Below are 17,735 nucleotides of genomic sequence, written 5' to 3'. Positions count from 1 at the left end.
GTAAGGCAGTAACAATGAGACTTCAGGAGACCCTTCAGACGAGAGCTGAAGTGTCAGGCTCAGAACAAAAGCACAGCTAAGTGAGAGGGTTAATATAATTTCTGAGTAAATTTTCAGATCTTTACGCAAACCCAGCTCAGCATTAGGCTTCCTGTAGATATGAATTGGCAGCCAGTTGGTCCATACACTTGGTAGGCTGGTCAGTTGAACAGGTTATAACATCTTGTTCTATTGTGTTCTTCCCCTTGTGACAAGCATTTCTGGGAATGCCCGGGCTCTCTTACTCTAATTAGCCCCTCTTTATAGCTTCCACTTAGTCGAGCTGAGCAGTACATGTTTATGAAGCACTCTGCAGTGCTCAGATAAGAGTTTAGGCAGAGTACATTGTGAGCATGCCTGCCCATCTGGCCACTCTGATGTCTGTGGGCACCTGAGATTGGATCTGACCCATTGACTTGCAGCAAGAGGGATGGGCAATGTAGGACGCATATATTTGTATTGCTTTATTTATGTACGAATCCACCCTGTATATGTACTGGTATAATGAGGCGTAGACACTAACAGAACCTTCTCTTTATCCTCAGGTATGATTATCGTGAAATGCTGCACAATGCCACTTTCTGTCTGGTCCCCCGTGGCCGCAGGCTTGGATCCTTCAGATTTCTGGAGGCTCTGCAGGTAAGACTACATATTAACTTAAATTTTATTTTATTATTTTCTTTTTTATTACATTCCTTCATAACATTTAAGTACCCCCTATGTATATCCGTCTTTAAGACACTCATCTTATAAGCACTTGTATATAGTATATGCAGCTGCAGACACTGGCTTTGAAGGTGAACCTAATGCTTCCCCCCTCTCTGCGCATTGCACAGGTTTGTTTTAACCTCTGTTACCCCTTTTAGTGGAAGAAAAACAGACTAAGGCCCTTTTTTCATACGGGTTGAATCCGGTTTTCTCAGCAGGGGAGCTTTCCGCTAATCCCCTTCTGAGCTGAGCGGAGTTTCCAGATGATAGATCTGATTATTCAGAGCGGGCTATGTCCATCCCCGCTCTACTCTATGGACAACCGGATGTAAACAGACCAGCTGTCTATTTACACCCGACTGCCATCCGTTCCAGCGAGATGCAGGGGAACGTATCCCCTTCAGTTTTTTTGCTGGATCAGAGGTAGTCCGGTGTAAACAGACACAGGTCCGTTTACATCGGACTGCCCTTAGAGGAGAATAGAGGGACCGATTGGACCTCTCACGTGAAAAGGGCCTAAAGCTTACCATAGATTGAAAGCTCCGTCACATTTTTTTGTCACTGGGGTTGTAAACGAACCTTGATTTGGCCCACTAATGATTTGAAAAAAAAAGACAAACTTACATATTGAAAGCAAACTTGCCCGTCCATCCATCCATGTCTCCATGCTTTATTTTGCTGAGAGATCATGTTGAAAAACACCCCCCTCGAGCATTTCTAGCCATGGCCCTCTTGAGTAAGATAATCCATGTAGCTTTTACCTTCTGGAATCCATCTGTCCTTAGCTCAGGCATGCAGCCAAGGGGGGTGTACATAGCTGAGAAAACCCCTCCTGAAGACTCCTGGGATGTATGGCATAATTTGCATAGGCCTGGAAACCAGGAAGTAATTGAAGAATTGTAAAAAAAACATATAAAAAATGTTTAAAACCAGTATATTTGATATACTTTTCTCTCCATTTACTAATGCTAGAAGCAGAATGATTGATTGAGTGAAGTTCTGCTTTAAGACTACCAATTCATAACGGGCCGCATAAGATGCCTACTCTTACCTTTTGCTTTGATCCCCCTATGCAGACATCAAAGTTTGCTCCCCCTTACTTCCTGTGCAAGTTTCAGCTTTGAAAGGGTTGAAACCTGCACAGAGTTAAGCAAACTCCCCCCACCGCCATATGCAGGCCTGGTGATTGGCTGCTCAGGGAAAAAAAACTCTGCAATGAAAAAGGCAGGGAGAATTTACGCATGTGCCTTTTATAAATGAAGGAATGGGCACCTGCTGGGGGTCTGTAGGAGGAGCAAAGCAGAGGTAAGAGTACCTTTGTAGTGATTGCCATTTATCAATGAGCCCCATTTTTTCCCATATAGGTTTATTTTAAAAGGCTATTAAACAAAAATAGAACAGTTGTGTGTGCGCAGACTCATTGAGTATGATGCCTCTGGCCCATTATGTTCAGAGCAGCAGAACAGCTGTTATTGCCAGTCTCACTTGTTTCGGCATTGTGATGCGGTCTAATCATTGTCCAAGTACTAATGTAATTTTCTTGGCCTTTTCACGTGTTGTTAATGAAGAGAATGGAGATGTGCTGCAATGCCTTAATGGTATGAATAACTTCATCTGCAGGCTGCATGTGTTCCAGTGATGCTAAGTAATGGATGGGAGTTACCATTCTCTGAAGTGATTGATTGGAATCAGGCGGCAGTCATCGGGGATGAGAGGTTATTATTACAGGTGAGAGTTACTTCCATTAAATGGACATGTCCACTTTTATATTCATTTAGGACTCGTTATTATTGTATGATTATACAGGATTTATTAAGCACCAACTGTCATGCAGTACTCTTCAATGTAAGTACATATAAAATACAAGACGAGTGGGTGAGAGAGGCCCTGCTCATCAGAGCTTACAATCTAAAAGGGAAGGGCACTTGATACAGAAGGTAATAACTGTGAGGGATGAGCTGATGGAGAAAGTAAAAGTTCAGTAGTTAGTTGCAGGTGGATAGGATTCACTTAAGAGATGCGTTTTCATGGATTACCTAAAAGGTGAACAGAGTTGGAGATGGCCGGACAGGGAGAGGATGAGAGAGGCTCTGGAAAAGTTCTGGAGGAAAGTATGGGAAGATGTAGAGAGTAGGTCATCTTGGGAGGAACAAAGTGGGTGGTTTGGGTGATTTTTTATTTTTTTTGAGAGGAGCTTGATGTAGCTGGGGCCAAGCTTTGGATGACTTTATATGTTAGTATTTTCAATTTTATTTGTTAGGCAATTGGAAGCCAGTGGTGGGGTTAGCAAAGAGAGGCAGTGGAGGGGGTGGGGGTGGTTGTTAGGTGGAAGTGAGATAAACTTCTTGGAATAGATGATTTGTCATGGATTACCGAAAGGTGGAAAGAGTTGGAGCTATCAGGACAGGGAGATGATGGGAGAGTCTCTGGAAAAGTCCTGGAGGCAAGTATGGGAAGATGTGATGAGGGAGCTAGAGAGTAAGGGGGTCTTGGGAGGAACAAAGTGGGTGGTTTGGGTGATATTTTGAGATGAGGTTGGTGATATAGCTGGGGCCTAACTTTGGGTGGCTTTATATGTTATTAGTATATTGAATTTTATTAGAGGATTGGAAGCCAGTGGTGGGGTTGGCAGAGAAAGGTGGTGGAGGGGATGGAGGTGGTTGTTAGTTGGAGGTGGGATTAGCTACCCAGAAGAAATGAGTTGTCATGGATTACCTAAAGGTTGACAGCGTGAGATGATAGGATCCAGAGCAAGGTAAAGAGTTGCAAAAAATGGGAAAAAGTCCTGGAGGCAAGTATGGGAAGATGTGATGAGCAAGCTAGAGAATAGGAGGTCTTGGGGGGGATATTTTGAGAAGAGATTGGGGATGTAGCTGGGACAGGGCTTTAGATGGCTTTATCATATTAGTAATTTTAATTGTTGGGCAATTGGAAGCCAATGCTATAGTTGTCAGAAAGGGGTGGTGGTCACTAAGCAGTTGGTAGGGTGGATGGTTCTGGCAGGAGCATTTATGATAGACTGAAAATGGGAATGGTCTATGTAGAGGTAAGCCTAAAGAAAAATTAAAGTAGTTAAAGTGAAAGATAAGTGAGTCATTGGTTCATAAAGGAGCGTTTTTTTGTTTTGTTTTTTGGAAATGTTACGGAGGTGAATGCAGCAAGGTTTGGACGGTGCTTAAAGAGGAAGTAAACCCTGATGGGTTTACTTCCTCTTTTTTTCCCTGCAAAGGTAAAGCATAATGGACTACTATGCATCGCATAGTAGCTCATTATGTGTCACTTACCTGACACAGGAGCCAGCGAAGTCACCGCTGATCCCTGTAGTCCGCCGCGTCCATCTTGCTGGTGGCGTCTCGCAGCTCCGACCAATGACAGCGGCGCAACCGCGATGACGTCACTCCCGCGCATGCGCACGGGAGTCGCGCCTCGCAGCTCCGTTGCTGTCATACGGCGAAGCCGCGATGACGTCACTCCCGCGCATGCGCACGGGAGTCGACAAATTTGGCAAATCCATTCTTGGATTTGCCGCATTTAGTGCGCCTGCGCGCCGCTGTCTACGGCGCATGCGCCGTAGACAGCGGTGCCCATTTTCGGGCAAATATCTCCTAAACCATATAGGTTTAGGAGATATTGCTTGGACCTACAGGTAAGCCTTAATCTAGGCTTACCTATAGGTCCAAGTTGTTTGGAAGGGTTTACTTCCCTTTTAAGTGTGGGGATAAAAGAGAAGTTGAAGTCCAAGATTACACCTAGCACCCTGACATCAGAAGAGGGGCCAATAGTTGTGTTTCTAGTCTGAATTTCAAAGTTGGGGGGGGGGGGGGGGGTGTTAAGGTGGTGGAGGAAGTACAGGCTCAGTTTTGGAAAGGTTGAGTTTGAGGAAGTGGTATGACGCCCATTCAGATATGTCTGTTAGTAAATTAGTGATGAGATGACACCGAAGGGGTGAGGTGAAGAGTGAGATTTGGGTGTCATCCGCAGAGAGATGTTATTGGAAACCATGTAGGGTTCAACTGACCAAGGGAGGAGGTGGGGATAGAGAATAGAAGGGGTCCGAGGCCAGAGCTTTCTGTTCTGTATTCATCATTCACACAAGATGCATTCATATGTTTTGCAGAGCAGACAAAATACACAGAAGTTAGAAGAACCAATGTTTTTCAATAGGAGGGTCGCTCGGCCCCATTTGTTTCACTGCTGTGCATTTATAATGTGCCTCCGAGCTGACAGTATGGAGACACTCAGGATTAAAAGAAGCCTTAAAGCTGAATGCCAGGCAAACAGAAAATACACAAATTAAATCCATATAAAGAACAGTTTTTCCTGCCAAACAAGTGTATTTCTGTCCAGTCTTGGGATTTACACAGCTCTGACCACCACATACTGTAGTCCTGTCTGGCAGCAGAGGTGACCCTATTCTTCTCTGCTGCAGTTCATTAGCTGCTCTTCCCCATGACTGGACAGTAAAAGGAGAAGCAGCTCTGCTCTCTCTTCCTACTACTATGCTTCTGCACTACAGCACAACCGGCTGTCTCATTGCACTACAGCACAACCGGCTGTCTCATTGCACTACATCTCAACTGATTGGCTCTTAGTGCTGTTTCTTCTTCTATCAGTCTGAGTTGAGTGATAGCGAACCTTGGCACCCCAGGTGTTTTGAAACTACATTTCCCATGATGCTCATGCACTCTGGGAAATGTAGTTCCTAAAACATCTGGAGTGCCAAGGTTCGCCATCACTGGCCTATACCAAGTCAAAGTCAGGTGCTTACACTACTTCTTTAAAAAAAAAATATATATATATACATTTAATGTAATAATAAAAAGATGCATAGATTGTTTTAGATCTGCTAGAGTTCAGCTTTAGGTTACATTCACATATGGTCGTTTTCAGGTCGTAAAATGCCCAACATGGCAAAATCCCATTCATTTCAATGGCACCTGTTCAAATCTGAGCGTTTTGTAACCTAAAGCAAATGCCTGAAAAATGCCTTAGGCTCAAAAAAGATCACAAGCTTCTGCGGGACAGATTACAGGCATGTTTCTGCTTTTTACATTGGTGACCTGTAAAAAGGCGCAACTTTGAAACGCTCAGGTGTGAATGCAGCCTTAAACTTGACACTAAAATACACTGGAATAACCAATGAGAACATCTGCCTTCTTTTATATTATCAATACAACAGGTGCACATTGTATGCTAATAATCTAATATGCACAGAGTTTAATGTATAGATCATGTCTGATGAGATGTTCCATCATTTTAATGACCTGTAAGTGCAAAATAATGGCATGCTTATATGTCGGCATCATAATCGCAGCACCTGCCATTCCTACACACATCTTCCTTACTGTAGTACATTCCCCTTTAACTGCCCTCCTGCTCTCGGGCAGAATAGCTTTAATTTGTGGTACCTGAATTCTGCGGAGTATTGACCTTTAGCGCTAATCCCTGCCGGCTTCTGCTTCCTCGGGAACATGACAGACTTGGGAATTAAAGCATACTGGAGCCAATGCATTAACACCTTCTCTTTAATGAGAAAAGTAGATGTGTTAATTCTCTGGCTGCCCCTACGCCTCCTCTCTCCCGGCTGCTTCAGCAGTTGCATGAACTGTTTTCTAGGCTTCGTACGGAAAGTGAAGTTCTTGATGATAGAATTGAGGTGCAAAAAAAGAAAAAAAAGCGCACAACTAGCTTAAAGTCCGTCCGTCATGAGAGAAACATGGTCACCACCATTGCTGACATTTTCAGTTTAAAGTTGCTATTGGCCTAGCTGCTGTTATGACCCTTTTTCTTCCAGTACATATTTTGACCCGGGACATGTGTATAAATAATGAGGTTAAACCAACTTTCCTTCATACTTCTTTCAGCTCAGAGACTTAGGGACTGATCTATAATGTAAAGTGGATATCGCTATCCTCTCTCCATTATATGCCATACTATTGCTTAATACTGCAGCCCATTCATAAAATGCAGGCCATGGTGTTGTGCTTGCAGTGGTTTGGTTTAAGTGAAACTTCACCCAAAAGGGAAAGTTGGGCTTGTTTGACCCCCCCCCCTTTTTAGACAACTGGCACTTTTTTGGGGTGGGGGTGAGCGGGTACAAAGTTTTGAAAGGTAACTGCTCCCACTTCTTCCCAGATTGCCTAGGTGATGACCCAGGCGAAAGTTCACCCCTCCCCTCTTCTTCCCCAGCCTTCTGGGACACATCACAGGTCCTAGAAGGCTGCAGGACCATTTACGGAGCACAGCGCGGCTCACAAATGCACAGTGGAACGCCACAAAGGCTTCACATCCGTTTCCCCTAGATTAAGATGCTTGGACCTAAAGCCCATTGAAGAAGCGGCTTGGGTGAGGCCATCGCTGGATCCCTGGACAGGTAAGTGTTATAATAAGTCAGCTGCTACAGTATTTGTAGCTACTGACTTTTCATTTTTTGGGGTAAGACTGGAGCTACTCTTTAACATTTTGTGATTGGAACAGAGTTAATCATGTGACTTTGATAGGTGGCCAGGCTATCCTCCCCCTTTTTTTTTTTTAACAATTTTTTCTGTTCATTTTTATTTTACTTATCTGGCTTTAGTCTTCTAGTGGCGCGCAATGCACATTTGTAAAGCACGCTACGTGTCTTACACGCAACACAAGACTACAGTCCCTATAGCCATTATCTCCAGTGGTGTGTGTGTGTGTGTGTGTGTGTGTGTGTGTGTGTGTGTGTGTGTGTATGTATGTATGTGTATATATATATGTATATGTATGTATATATATATATATATATATATATATATATATATATATATATATATATATATATATATATATATATATTATACTACAACAGGAAGAGTGGGAGCCCATATCATTTTTGATGTGAGCTGGAGGAGGTTCTTCCTCCGGACTCCACGAGAGGTATAAAAAAGTGATCCAGACAGTCGGCATTTCTGCATAAATTCAAATAGCTATTGTGATTCAGCTGACCTTTCTGTAGTAGAAGCGGAGAATGTGAACATTCTGTGTTACAAGAACATTGTAAAAAATAAATGGGTGAAATATTCTGTTCCAGACATTTAAATAGGTCCACAAATTTAAAATGTCTGTATCACGTAACCGAGAGGTGCAACCAGACCCGTCCAAATGACCGCTCCATCCGACTACTCAGAAACTGAACTTCCCAGGTTACTCTTAAATAGTTTAACCACTTCAGGTGTCCCACCTCAACGCCCCCTTTGGGTCAGAGCAGTTTTTACATTTCCGCTATGGGCCTGTTCGCTAAGAACTTTGTCATTACCAAGTAATGCATGTTTTTTTTTTTTTCTTTTGGTGATATTAGCTTGCAAAAATGATTACATTTTTCATTCAATTCATTGACAAAAAATTGTTATAATACTAACACACATTTTTTTCCTAATTCGATCAACGTTGGTTTAAAAAAAAACTATAATAAGTATAAATTTTATTTTATAATTTGTCCTGTTCTAAAAGTGTTATTCTGGTACACAGCAATGGAGTCCTTTACAAATGAAAGTCTGCTTTTTGGGGGGGGGGGGGGGGGGGTTGCACTTTAATGCAGCACCAAAAAAATTAGCAGATTATACAAATATAAGTAAAAAAAGTATGGTTAATGGTTATATAAATAGAAATATAAAAAGCAATCAGCAGGAAAAAAGGGCTTAGTGAATTAAAGTGGAGGTCCACCCTGAAAAAAAAAAATTACATACAAATGCAAAAAAAAATTTACTCACCAGAAATGCCTGTTGCTAGGCAGATCGTCCTAATCTACCACTTCCTATTCCGCTGTGATCTTCAGTCTTCTCCTCCTCGCCTTGATTTCTGGGAAATTTTGGCGTGGTGTCTTCTGGGACCTGTGTGTGTCACAGAAGACAGCCGCCCATTCAGAAATCGCCGGGGGACTTGCGCATGCCCAGTAGTAAACGGCCTGTTTCCGTTAGTGAGGATGGCGGCTCCGGCACACGATACGAGGGACGGATCGGCCGTCACCGAGGGCGCCCTGGATAGGCAAGTGTCTTAATAAGTCAGCAGCTTAAGTGTTTTTTTACGGCTGGAACACCGCTTTAACTAGGGGTGATTAGGATAGACTAAGGCCCCTATTACATGGATCTGCTCCACTCATCAGGGGAGCCGTAAGCAGATCACCCTGCTGAATCGTAGCGTGTCAGATGTCCGTGTTTTGCCATCCGTTCCCATTCATTGTTTGTCTGCATTGGCAAATCGGAGATGGGCGGACCTGTGATGGCTCCAACAGCCCTTGGATGTAAATGGAATTGTCTGTTTAAATCCGGATACCCCCAATCTGTCACGTTTTTTAAGTCCAGAAAAAGTGAAAGGACATAGTCCTTCTCCGTTCGTTCGTGTTTTTTTTTTTTTTTTTTTTTTATGTTTTATGAACTTTAGCACTCTGTTCACATTATACAGTATGCGGAACCACATGTGATTTTGAACAGGCATCGCACCACGTTCCGGTTCAAATCACATGCAAATCTTCAGCCTTATTCTGTATGGTTCAGATCACACCGAATTCACACCAAAAAATTGCAGGACCCTTTTTTTTTTTTTTTTTTGGCTGCACCACAACCACACAATTAGATTCTGCATAGAGAGATTTGGGTCTGTATTAGATTAGGACTAAATTTATCATCTTTTACAAGTTGGCTGTTTTTTTTGTTTTTTGTTTTTTTGTATGGGACAGAGTTGCCTTTCCTGTCTGGTAATTTGAATCAGAAGGATGGAGAAACCCAGGAATGGAGTATTCTATACCTTTTATGAAGTGGGTCTTGATGCAGGGGCCTGCTGTAACCATAGCAACTACTGCAGGACCCAGTCCTTCTGCCTGCATGAAGATTATTTCTGGCGATGATAACATTTGGCAGATAAATTTAGATACAACTGTTGTATATACAGTGCAAGCCTTAAAAAAAAAAAAAAAAAAAAAAAAAAAAGCTGCACGTGAACATGAAAAATAACTGCTACAATCACACAAATTCAGCTGTCTCCGTAGATCATGTCCCAGCAACAAGCCCGTTCCATAGAAGTGAAAATACAGCTAAAAACATCACATTTTTGGATAGAGCCAGGGAGGACCAGAACCTGTCTCAGGTCATTGCTTTTTGTGGCCCTGTCATGAGATTTCCCCTCACCTTCTGTCCTGACATGGCCACACAGGAAGTGAGGGAGTATCACTCCAATGCAGGATGCAAGCAGTAGGTTGTAACCTTCCCCTCTGTATATGTGCAGAAAGGGACACTTGTATTCTCCATCTGAAGTCCATTTGGCTAGGTGACAATCCAGTAGCACATTTGGCAGACGGGGACAATGCATTGCCAGCCTGTAATGGGAAGTGCCTGAACAAGGATCTTCGGTTTCAGTCACGGAAGCTGCCATCTTGATCTCTGTTTTGATCTTCAACTGCCATGATGCTGTACATGTGATCAGTTATGACACCAGCCATTTGATGGTTTGATAGCACTAGCCAGAAATGTAACTGTTTGAAACTGTTAAATCGATGGGTCTAGTTCCATTTTAAGGGCACATACACTATATTGACAAAACTATTGGGACACCTGCCTTTACGCGCACATTACCTTTTATGGCCTCCCAGTTTTAGTCTGTAGGGTTCAATATTGAGCTGGCCCATCCTTTGCCACTATAACAGCTTCAACTCTTCTGGGAAGGCTGTCCACAAGGTTAAGGAGTGTGCCTATGGGAATGTTTGACCATTCTTCCAGAAGCGCATTTGTGAAGTCAGGCACTTATGTGGACGAGAAGGCCTGGATCGCAGTCTCTGCTGTCATTTATCTCAAAAGTATTCTATGGGGTTGAGGTCAGGACAGTCAAGTTCCTGCACCCCAAACTTGCTCATCCATGTGTCCATGAACCTTGCTTTGTGCACTGGTCCAAATCATTTGGTGGAGGGGGGATTATGGTTTGGGGTTGTTTTTAAGCCCCTTAGTTCCAGTGAAGAGAACTCTTAAGACGTCAACGTACCAAGACATTTTGGACAATTTAACCACTTTCAGACCGGACCATTTTGCTGGTAAATGACCAGAGGTCTTTTTACACTTTGGCACTGCGCTGCTTTAACTGGTAATTGCGCGGTCATGCAATGTTGTACCCAAACAAAATTTGCGTCCTTTTCTTCCCACAAATAGAGCTTTCTTTTGATGGTATTTGATTGCCTCTGCGATTTTTATTTTTTGCGATATAAACGTAAAAAGACCGCAAATTTTGAAAAAAAATGATATTTTCTACTTTTTGTTATTAGAAAAATCCAATAAACTCAATTTTAGTCATACATTTAGGCCAAAATGTATTCAGCCACATGTCTTTGGTAAAAAAAAAGTCAATAATTGTATATTTATTGGTTTGCGCAAAAGTTGTCACATCTACAAACTAAGGTACGTTTTCTGGAATTTACGCAGCTTTTAGTTTACGACTGCCTATCTCATTTCTTGAGGTGCTAAAATGGCAGGGCAGTACAAAACCCCCCCAAATGACCCCATTTTGGAAAGTAGACCCCCTAAGGAAATTGATAAGAGGCATGTTGAGCCCATTGAATATTTTATTTTTTTGCCTCAAGCGATTGAATAATGACAAAAAAAAAATTTTTTTTTTTTTTTTACACAAAGTTGTCACTAAATGATATATTGCTCACACATGCCATGGGCATATGTGAAATGACACCCCAAAATAAATTCTGCTGCTTCTCCTGAGTACGAGGATACCACATATGTGGGACTTTTTGGGAGCCTAGCCGCGTACGGGGCCCCCGAAAACCAAGCACCGCCTTCAGGCTTTCTAAGGGCGTAAATTTTTGAGTTCACTTCTCACTACCTATTACAGTTTTGAAGGCCATAAAATGCCAAGATGGCACAAAACCCCCACAAATGACCCCATTTTAGAAAGTAGACACCCCAAGCTATTTGCTGAGAGGCATGTTGAGTCCATGGAATATTTTATATTTTGCCACAAGTTGCGGGAAAATTACAAACTTTTTTTTTTTTTTTTTTTTTTTTCACAAAGTTGTCACTAAATGATATATTGCTCACGCATGCCATGGGCATATGTGAAATGACACCCCAAAATAAATTCTGCTGCTTCTCCTGAGTACGGGGATACCACATATGTGGGACTTTTTGGGAGCCTAGCCGCGTACGGGGCCCCGAAAACCAAGCACCGCCTTCAGGCTTTCTAAGGGCGTTACAGTTTTGAAGGCCATAAAATGCCAAGATGGCACAAACCCCCCCCAAATGACCCCATTTTGGAAAGTAGACACCCCTAAATTTAGGGGTACACTAGTGAGACTAGGTAATAAATGGCGGGTGCCCTGAAACTATAAAAAAATAACTAACCAACCAGCGTCACCTGTAACAGTTATATGGTGATCACTGGTGAAAGGGTTAACTAGGGGGCAATTAGGGGGCTTTATGCGGTAGTATATGGGGGTCCCTGGCGCTATAAAAAGCTGCAGCGAACCTAAATACCTACCTGCCTAACTAGCGTCACCTGTGACACTAATACAGCGATCAGAAAAACGATCGCTTATTAGGCTGGGTTCACACTGGAGCGATGCGGGAACGCCACGAATGCGCGGCGGGTTCCCGCATCGCATGCCTCCCGGCGGCAGTTCACACTGCCCTATGCGAACTGCTGGGAGTGTCAGTGAAATGTTACTGACACCCCCAGATCAGTTCGCATATCGCAGTGCGATCTGCAAACTCGGATCGCATGGTGTGAACACCCATGCGATCCGATTCTGCTGCGGGCCAAAAAAAGGGTCCCGTGCGAATTTGCGGCGGGTGCGGCGAATGGCTGAACTCGAATCGCACAGAGATCGGATGTGATTTGCACTGCAGTGCGGTGCGAATCACATCCGTTCTCATAAACCGCTGCAATGTGAACCCAGCCTTAGTGACACTGGCGACGGGGGGTGATCACGGGGTTAAACCTTTATTGGGGGGGTTAGGGGGGTACCTTAGAACTAAAGGGGGCTAACCCTAACTGCCCTAACAGTTATTAGTCACAAATGACACCCGCCGGGTGATCAGGGGGTTAAACCTTTATTAGGTAATAAATGGCGGGTGCCCTGAAACTATAAAAAAATAACTAACCAACCAGCGTCACCTGTAACAGTTATATGGTGATCACTGGTGAAAGGGTTAACTAGGGGGCAATCAGGGGGCTTTATGCGGTAGTATATGGGGGTCCCTGGCGCTATAAAAAGCTGCGGCGAACCTAAATACCTACCTGCCTAACTAGCGTCACCTGTGACACTAATACGGCGATCAGAAAAATGATCGCTTATTAGGCTGGGTTCACACTGGAGCGATGCGGAAACGCCGCGAATCCGCGGCGGGTTCCCGCATCGCATGCCTCCCGGCGGCAGTTCACACTGCCCTATGCGAACTGCTGGGAGTGTCAGTGAAATGTTACTGACACCCCCAGATCAGTTCGCATATCGCAGTGCGATCTGCAAACTCGGATCGCATGGTGTGAACACCCATGCGATCCGATTCTGCTGCGGGCCAAAAAAAGGGTCCCGTGCGAATTTGCGGCGGGTGTGGCGGGTGCGGCGAATGGCTGAACTCGAATCGCACAGAGATCGGATGTGATTTGCACTGCAGTGCGGTGCGAATCACATTCGTTCTCATAAACCGCTGCAATGTGAACCCAGCCTTAGTGACACTGGCGACGGGGGGTGATCACGGGGTTAAACCTTTATTGGGGGGGTTAGGGGGGTACATTAGAACTAAAGGGGGCTAACTCTAACTGCCCTAACAGTTATTACAGTCACAAATGACACCAATGCAAAAAAAAAAAAAAAAAAATGACATTGGTGTCACTGTGACTGGGGGGCAGGGGTAATTGGGGGGGTGATCGGGGGGTAAAGGGGGGGTGTGAGTGTGCCTGGCATGTTCTACTGTGTGTGTAGAGTGTTGGTGCAACTTACTGATCCGCTCTCCTCCGTGTCGGAACGAAAAATACCGACACGGAGGAGAGAATACATCACTTCCTCTCCTGTGTTTACATTACAGGAGAGGAAGTGATGTCACCGGGGATTTCTATTCGTCGGGAGCGATCGCGAGGGGGTGGCCATGAATGAATGGCCGTCCCCTCGTCCGGGATCGCTCCCGTACGAATACCGACCGCCGCAGGCACCGGGCGGGGGCCCGATCGGGCCCCCGACCCGCGGGAGGCAAGGGACGTACATGTATGTCCTTATGCCTGCCCGTGCCATTGTACCGACGTACATCGGCGTGCGGCGGTCGGCAACTGGTTAATGCTCCCAACTTTGTGGAAACAGTTTGGGGTTGGCCCCTTCCTGTTCCAACATGACTGCGCACCAGTGCACAAACAAGGGCCATAAAGATATGGATGAGCGATTTTGGGGTTTAGGAACTTGATTGGACTGCCCAGAGTCCTGACCTCAACCTTTTTGACCTAGAATACGTTTGGGATAAATTGGACTGCGAGCCAGGCTTTCTTGTCCAACATCGGTGCTTGACCTCACAATTGCACTTCTGGAAGAATAGTGAAACACTCCCATAGACCAGTGATGGCAAACCTTGGCACCACAGATGTTTTGGAACTACATTTCCCATAATGCTCAACTACACTGCAGGGTGCATGAGCATCATGGGAAATGTAGTTCCAAAACATCTGGGGTTCCAAGGTTCACCATCACTGCCATAGACACACTAATAAACCTTGTGGACAGCCTTCACAGAAGAGTTGAAGCTGTTATAGCTGCAAAGGGTGAGCCAACTCCATATTAAACCCTTCGGACTAAGACCGGGATGCCATTAAAGTTCAAGTGCATATAAAGGCAGGCGTCCCAGTACTATTGGTAATATAGAGTACATCAGCCTGTGTTTGGGCTGGTGTTCTTGTACAAGGCAGAGTGCTGCTTTAAACCTTGCAGCGTAGTCATCCTCTTATCTACGCAGCATTGAGCTGAGGGAAGCACCAAGAAAAGGAATAGACGCAATTGCAATCCATTTTTAATAATTACATGTCCAGCATAACTGCTCCTGAGAGAGTCTGACTGGATATTGGGGAGCTGTTGTTTCCTGACCCCTGCGCTCCTGTATTGTAGCACTTCATTTCTGTACAGCTGCTTCCATATTGAAGAGCTACTGTTCCATAATTAACGCTGGTTTTAAGGAGCTGGCAGCCAGCCCGAATATCTGCCCTGGGAAATGACTTTTTTTTTTTTTTTTCTCCTTTTAGTCACACGTTTTCGTTTCCCATTCTAGTTTTCCGTTTTCCCTCTGCAGCTCCGAGACCTATCATCTTTACAAGCACCTAATTCCTTCCCTCTCCTTCTGTTTATTATTTTTCTTAGGCCTAATGTTCTTATATGATTATTGCTTTGCCTAATTACTTTTGTGGGCAATTACCAATTTCTAATTATTTCTGCAGAATTTTTAGTAATGCAAATATTTTTGGGGTCGCCTTGAGACTAAGTATGTAATTTACAGCAGTTGTTTTTCACACATACTTTTAACGATTTTACTATTGAGATGTATGCAGGGCCTCATTAGAGCGATGAGCCATGATTTTCAAGCCAAGGCTTGAAAAATCAAGTATTTTTAAAAGCTCAGTTGAAGCATTTTCCTTTCCATAAACAATATCTTAATAACTTGAAATGTGCCTCTGCACTTGCTAGCAAAGTTGACTACTTCAAGAAGGGTCAGTTCTCCAGCATAGTACTCCTCCTCCATGTGCGTCATAGCCGGCTTTTGCTTCTGGAAAAGTCTAGTTACACTCTGTGCTGGTCCAGCTCCTTTGCCTCCCCTCTTACCGTATACTTAAAGCGGAGGTTCACACTAAAATTGAACCGCTGCTTTTCGGAAAACCCCCCCCGGTGTCACATTTGGCACCTTTCAGGGAGGAGGGGGTGCAGATACCTGTCTAAGACAGGTATTTGCACCCACTTTCGGGCATAGACTCCCACGGGAGTCTATGCCTCATCCTGTCCCAGCGTGCTGTCTGCTGGGACACACACGGGTCCCAGAGACAGAGCGGACCATTCCCATTGCGCTGCGCGGCTCGAACATGCGCAGTAGGGAACCGGAAAGTGAAGCGCAACACTTCACTTCCTGATTTCCTCACCGAGAATGGCGCCGGCAGCAGCCGAGAGCGGAGCAGTTGCTCGGCCTCGGCTGCCGACATCGCTGGACTCCAGGAAAGGTAAGTGCTCATTTATTAAAAGTACAGCAGCTGCAGTATTTGTAGCTGCTGACTTTAAAAAACAATAAACATTTTTGCCAGACTCCCTCTTTAACCTTTTTTGTAGCTGCCAAAGCAGGAGAGAAGGAGAATACTATATAGTAGGGGTCTCCAAACTTTCTAAACAAAGGGGCAGTTTACTGTCCCTCAGACTTTAGGGGGGAGGGGCGGATTGTGGCCATCGGGAGTACAAAATGCCAGAGCATCAGTGGGGGTGAAGAATCCCCCATCTTTTTTTTTTCATTGGGAGGAATTGTGCCCCATCATTGTCATTGGTGGGAATTGTGCCCCACCATTGGTGTCATTGGGAGGAATTTTGCCCTTCAATGGTGTCCGTGAATAAAATAGTGCCACAAGCAAAAAGCAAAGCAAGCAAAGGACTGCATCCGGCCCCCGGGGCTGCAGTTTGGAGACCACTGCTGTCGAGTGTCACTGGATGACAACTCTGAGTCTACTGGGGCCATTGATATCACATCCAAGATGGTGGCACCTTGCAGCAGACTCCCAAGGGAGGAGGCTTTTATTATTAAACCACATGCCTTAAATACATTAAATGCACATACACTGGCAAGAAAGTATATGAACTCCTTGGAATTAACTGTTTTTCTGCAGTAATTAACACGAAATGTGATCTGATCCTCATCTAAGTCACAATAGACAAACACGTGCTTAAGCTGGTAACACACAAACAATTCTAATTTCTCATATCTTTATTGATCACACCCATTAAACATTCACAATATTGGAGGAAAAAGTGAGTGAACCCATAGACTACTTCAATGAACGCTAACTGGAGTCAGTAGTTTGCTCACCTGGAATTCAATTAATGAAATGAGTTTGGTGGTGTGTTTTAGAGCTACTTTGGTAAGACACTCAAACATTTTAAGATTGCTGTTCATAAGAAGAATCATCTGACCAATGCCTTGCAAAAAGGTGCTCTCTGAAGACATGCGATCAAGAGTAGTTGATCTGCATAAGGCTGGAAAAGGGATACCAAAAAAATTTCAAAGTGCTTTGACATCAGTCGACAGACATACTGTCTATACATGGAGACCATGTAATACTGTGGCTACTCTTACTAGAAGTGTGCCCCCAGCCAAGATGACTCTCGTGGCACAATGCAGAATCTTCAATGAGGTAAAGAGGAACCAACGAGTAACAGCTAAAGGCTTGACGACCTCACTGGAACTGGCACACATCCTTGTTTGTGTCTACCATACATAGGTCTTTAAAACAGCAGTGTCCATGGCAGAACACCACTGAGGAAACCACTGCTCTCCAAAAAAACATTGTTGTGCGCCTGAAATTTGCCAAAGGGCACCTTGACAAACCACAGTGCTACTGGGAAAATGTTTTGTGGGCCGATGAAGCAAAAGTTGACTTTTTGGGGAATAATACGCAGCAATATGTATGGTGCAGAAAGGACACAGCTTACCAACATGAAAGCATCATCTCCATGGTGAAATATGGTGGAGGGAACATCATGATTTAGACTTGCTTCACTGCCTCAGGACCTGGACCACTTTGCCATCATGGGGGGGGGGGGGAGGGAGGAATGATTTCCCAAGATTAACAAACTATCCTACAGAATAATATGGTCATCAGAGCCTTTTTTATTTCACCTGCCCAAAAGGTTTTTAAAAGCATACCTTCTGAATAATATGAAGGCTGCTATTGCTGTTAGTTGCATGGCTTTGTCCAACAAATACTTAAAAAAGAAAAAAAAATCTCTTATGGGAAGTTTTCGT

The 17,735-nt window shown here is 44.2% G+C and overlaps 1 protein-coding gene across 1 annotated transcript in view; it reads left to right on the top strand.

The window, feature by feature from the left end:
- Positions 1 to 17,735, top strand: part of EXT1 (exostosin glycosyltransferase 1) — a 383,734-nt gene that overhangs the window by 304,032 nt on the left and 61,967 nt on the right. The window contains exons 2-3 of the mRNA XM_077493248.1: positions 585 to 678; positions 2,368 to 2,475. Coding sequence (XP_077349374.1) covers positions 585 to 678; positions 2,368 to 2,475 — 202 coding nt within the window. The remainder of the gene's footprint in view (positions 1 to 584; positions 679 to 2,367; positions 2,476 to 17,735) is intronic.

The sequence above is a fragment of the Lithobates pipiens genome, unplaced genomic scaffold (genome assembly GCF_037356315.1).
Source record: "Lithobates pipiens isolate NorthernLeopardFrog02 unplaced genomic scaffold, aLitPip1_a1.2 Scaffold_19, whole genome shotgun sequence".
In the NCBI taxonomy this organism is placed as follows: Eukaryota; Metazoa; Chordata; class Amphibia; order Anura; family Ranidae; genus Lithobates; species Lithobates pipiens.
Note: the sequence above shows the minus strand (reverse complement) of the source record. Positions and strands in the feature narration are given on the sequence as shown.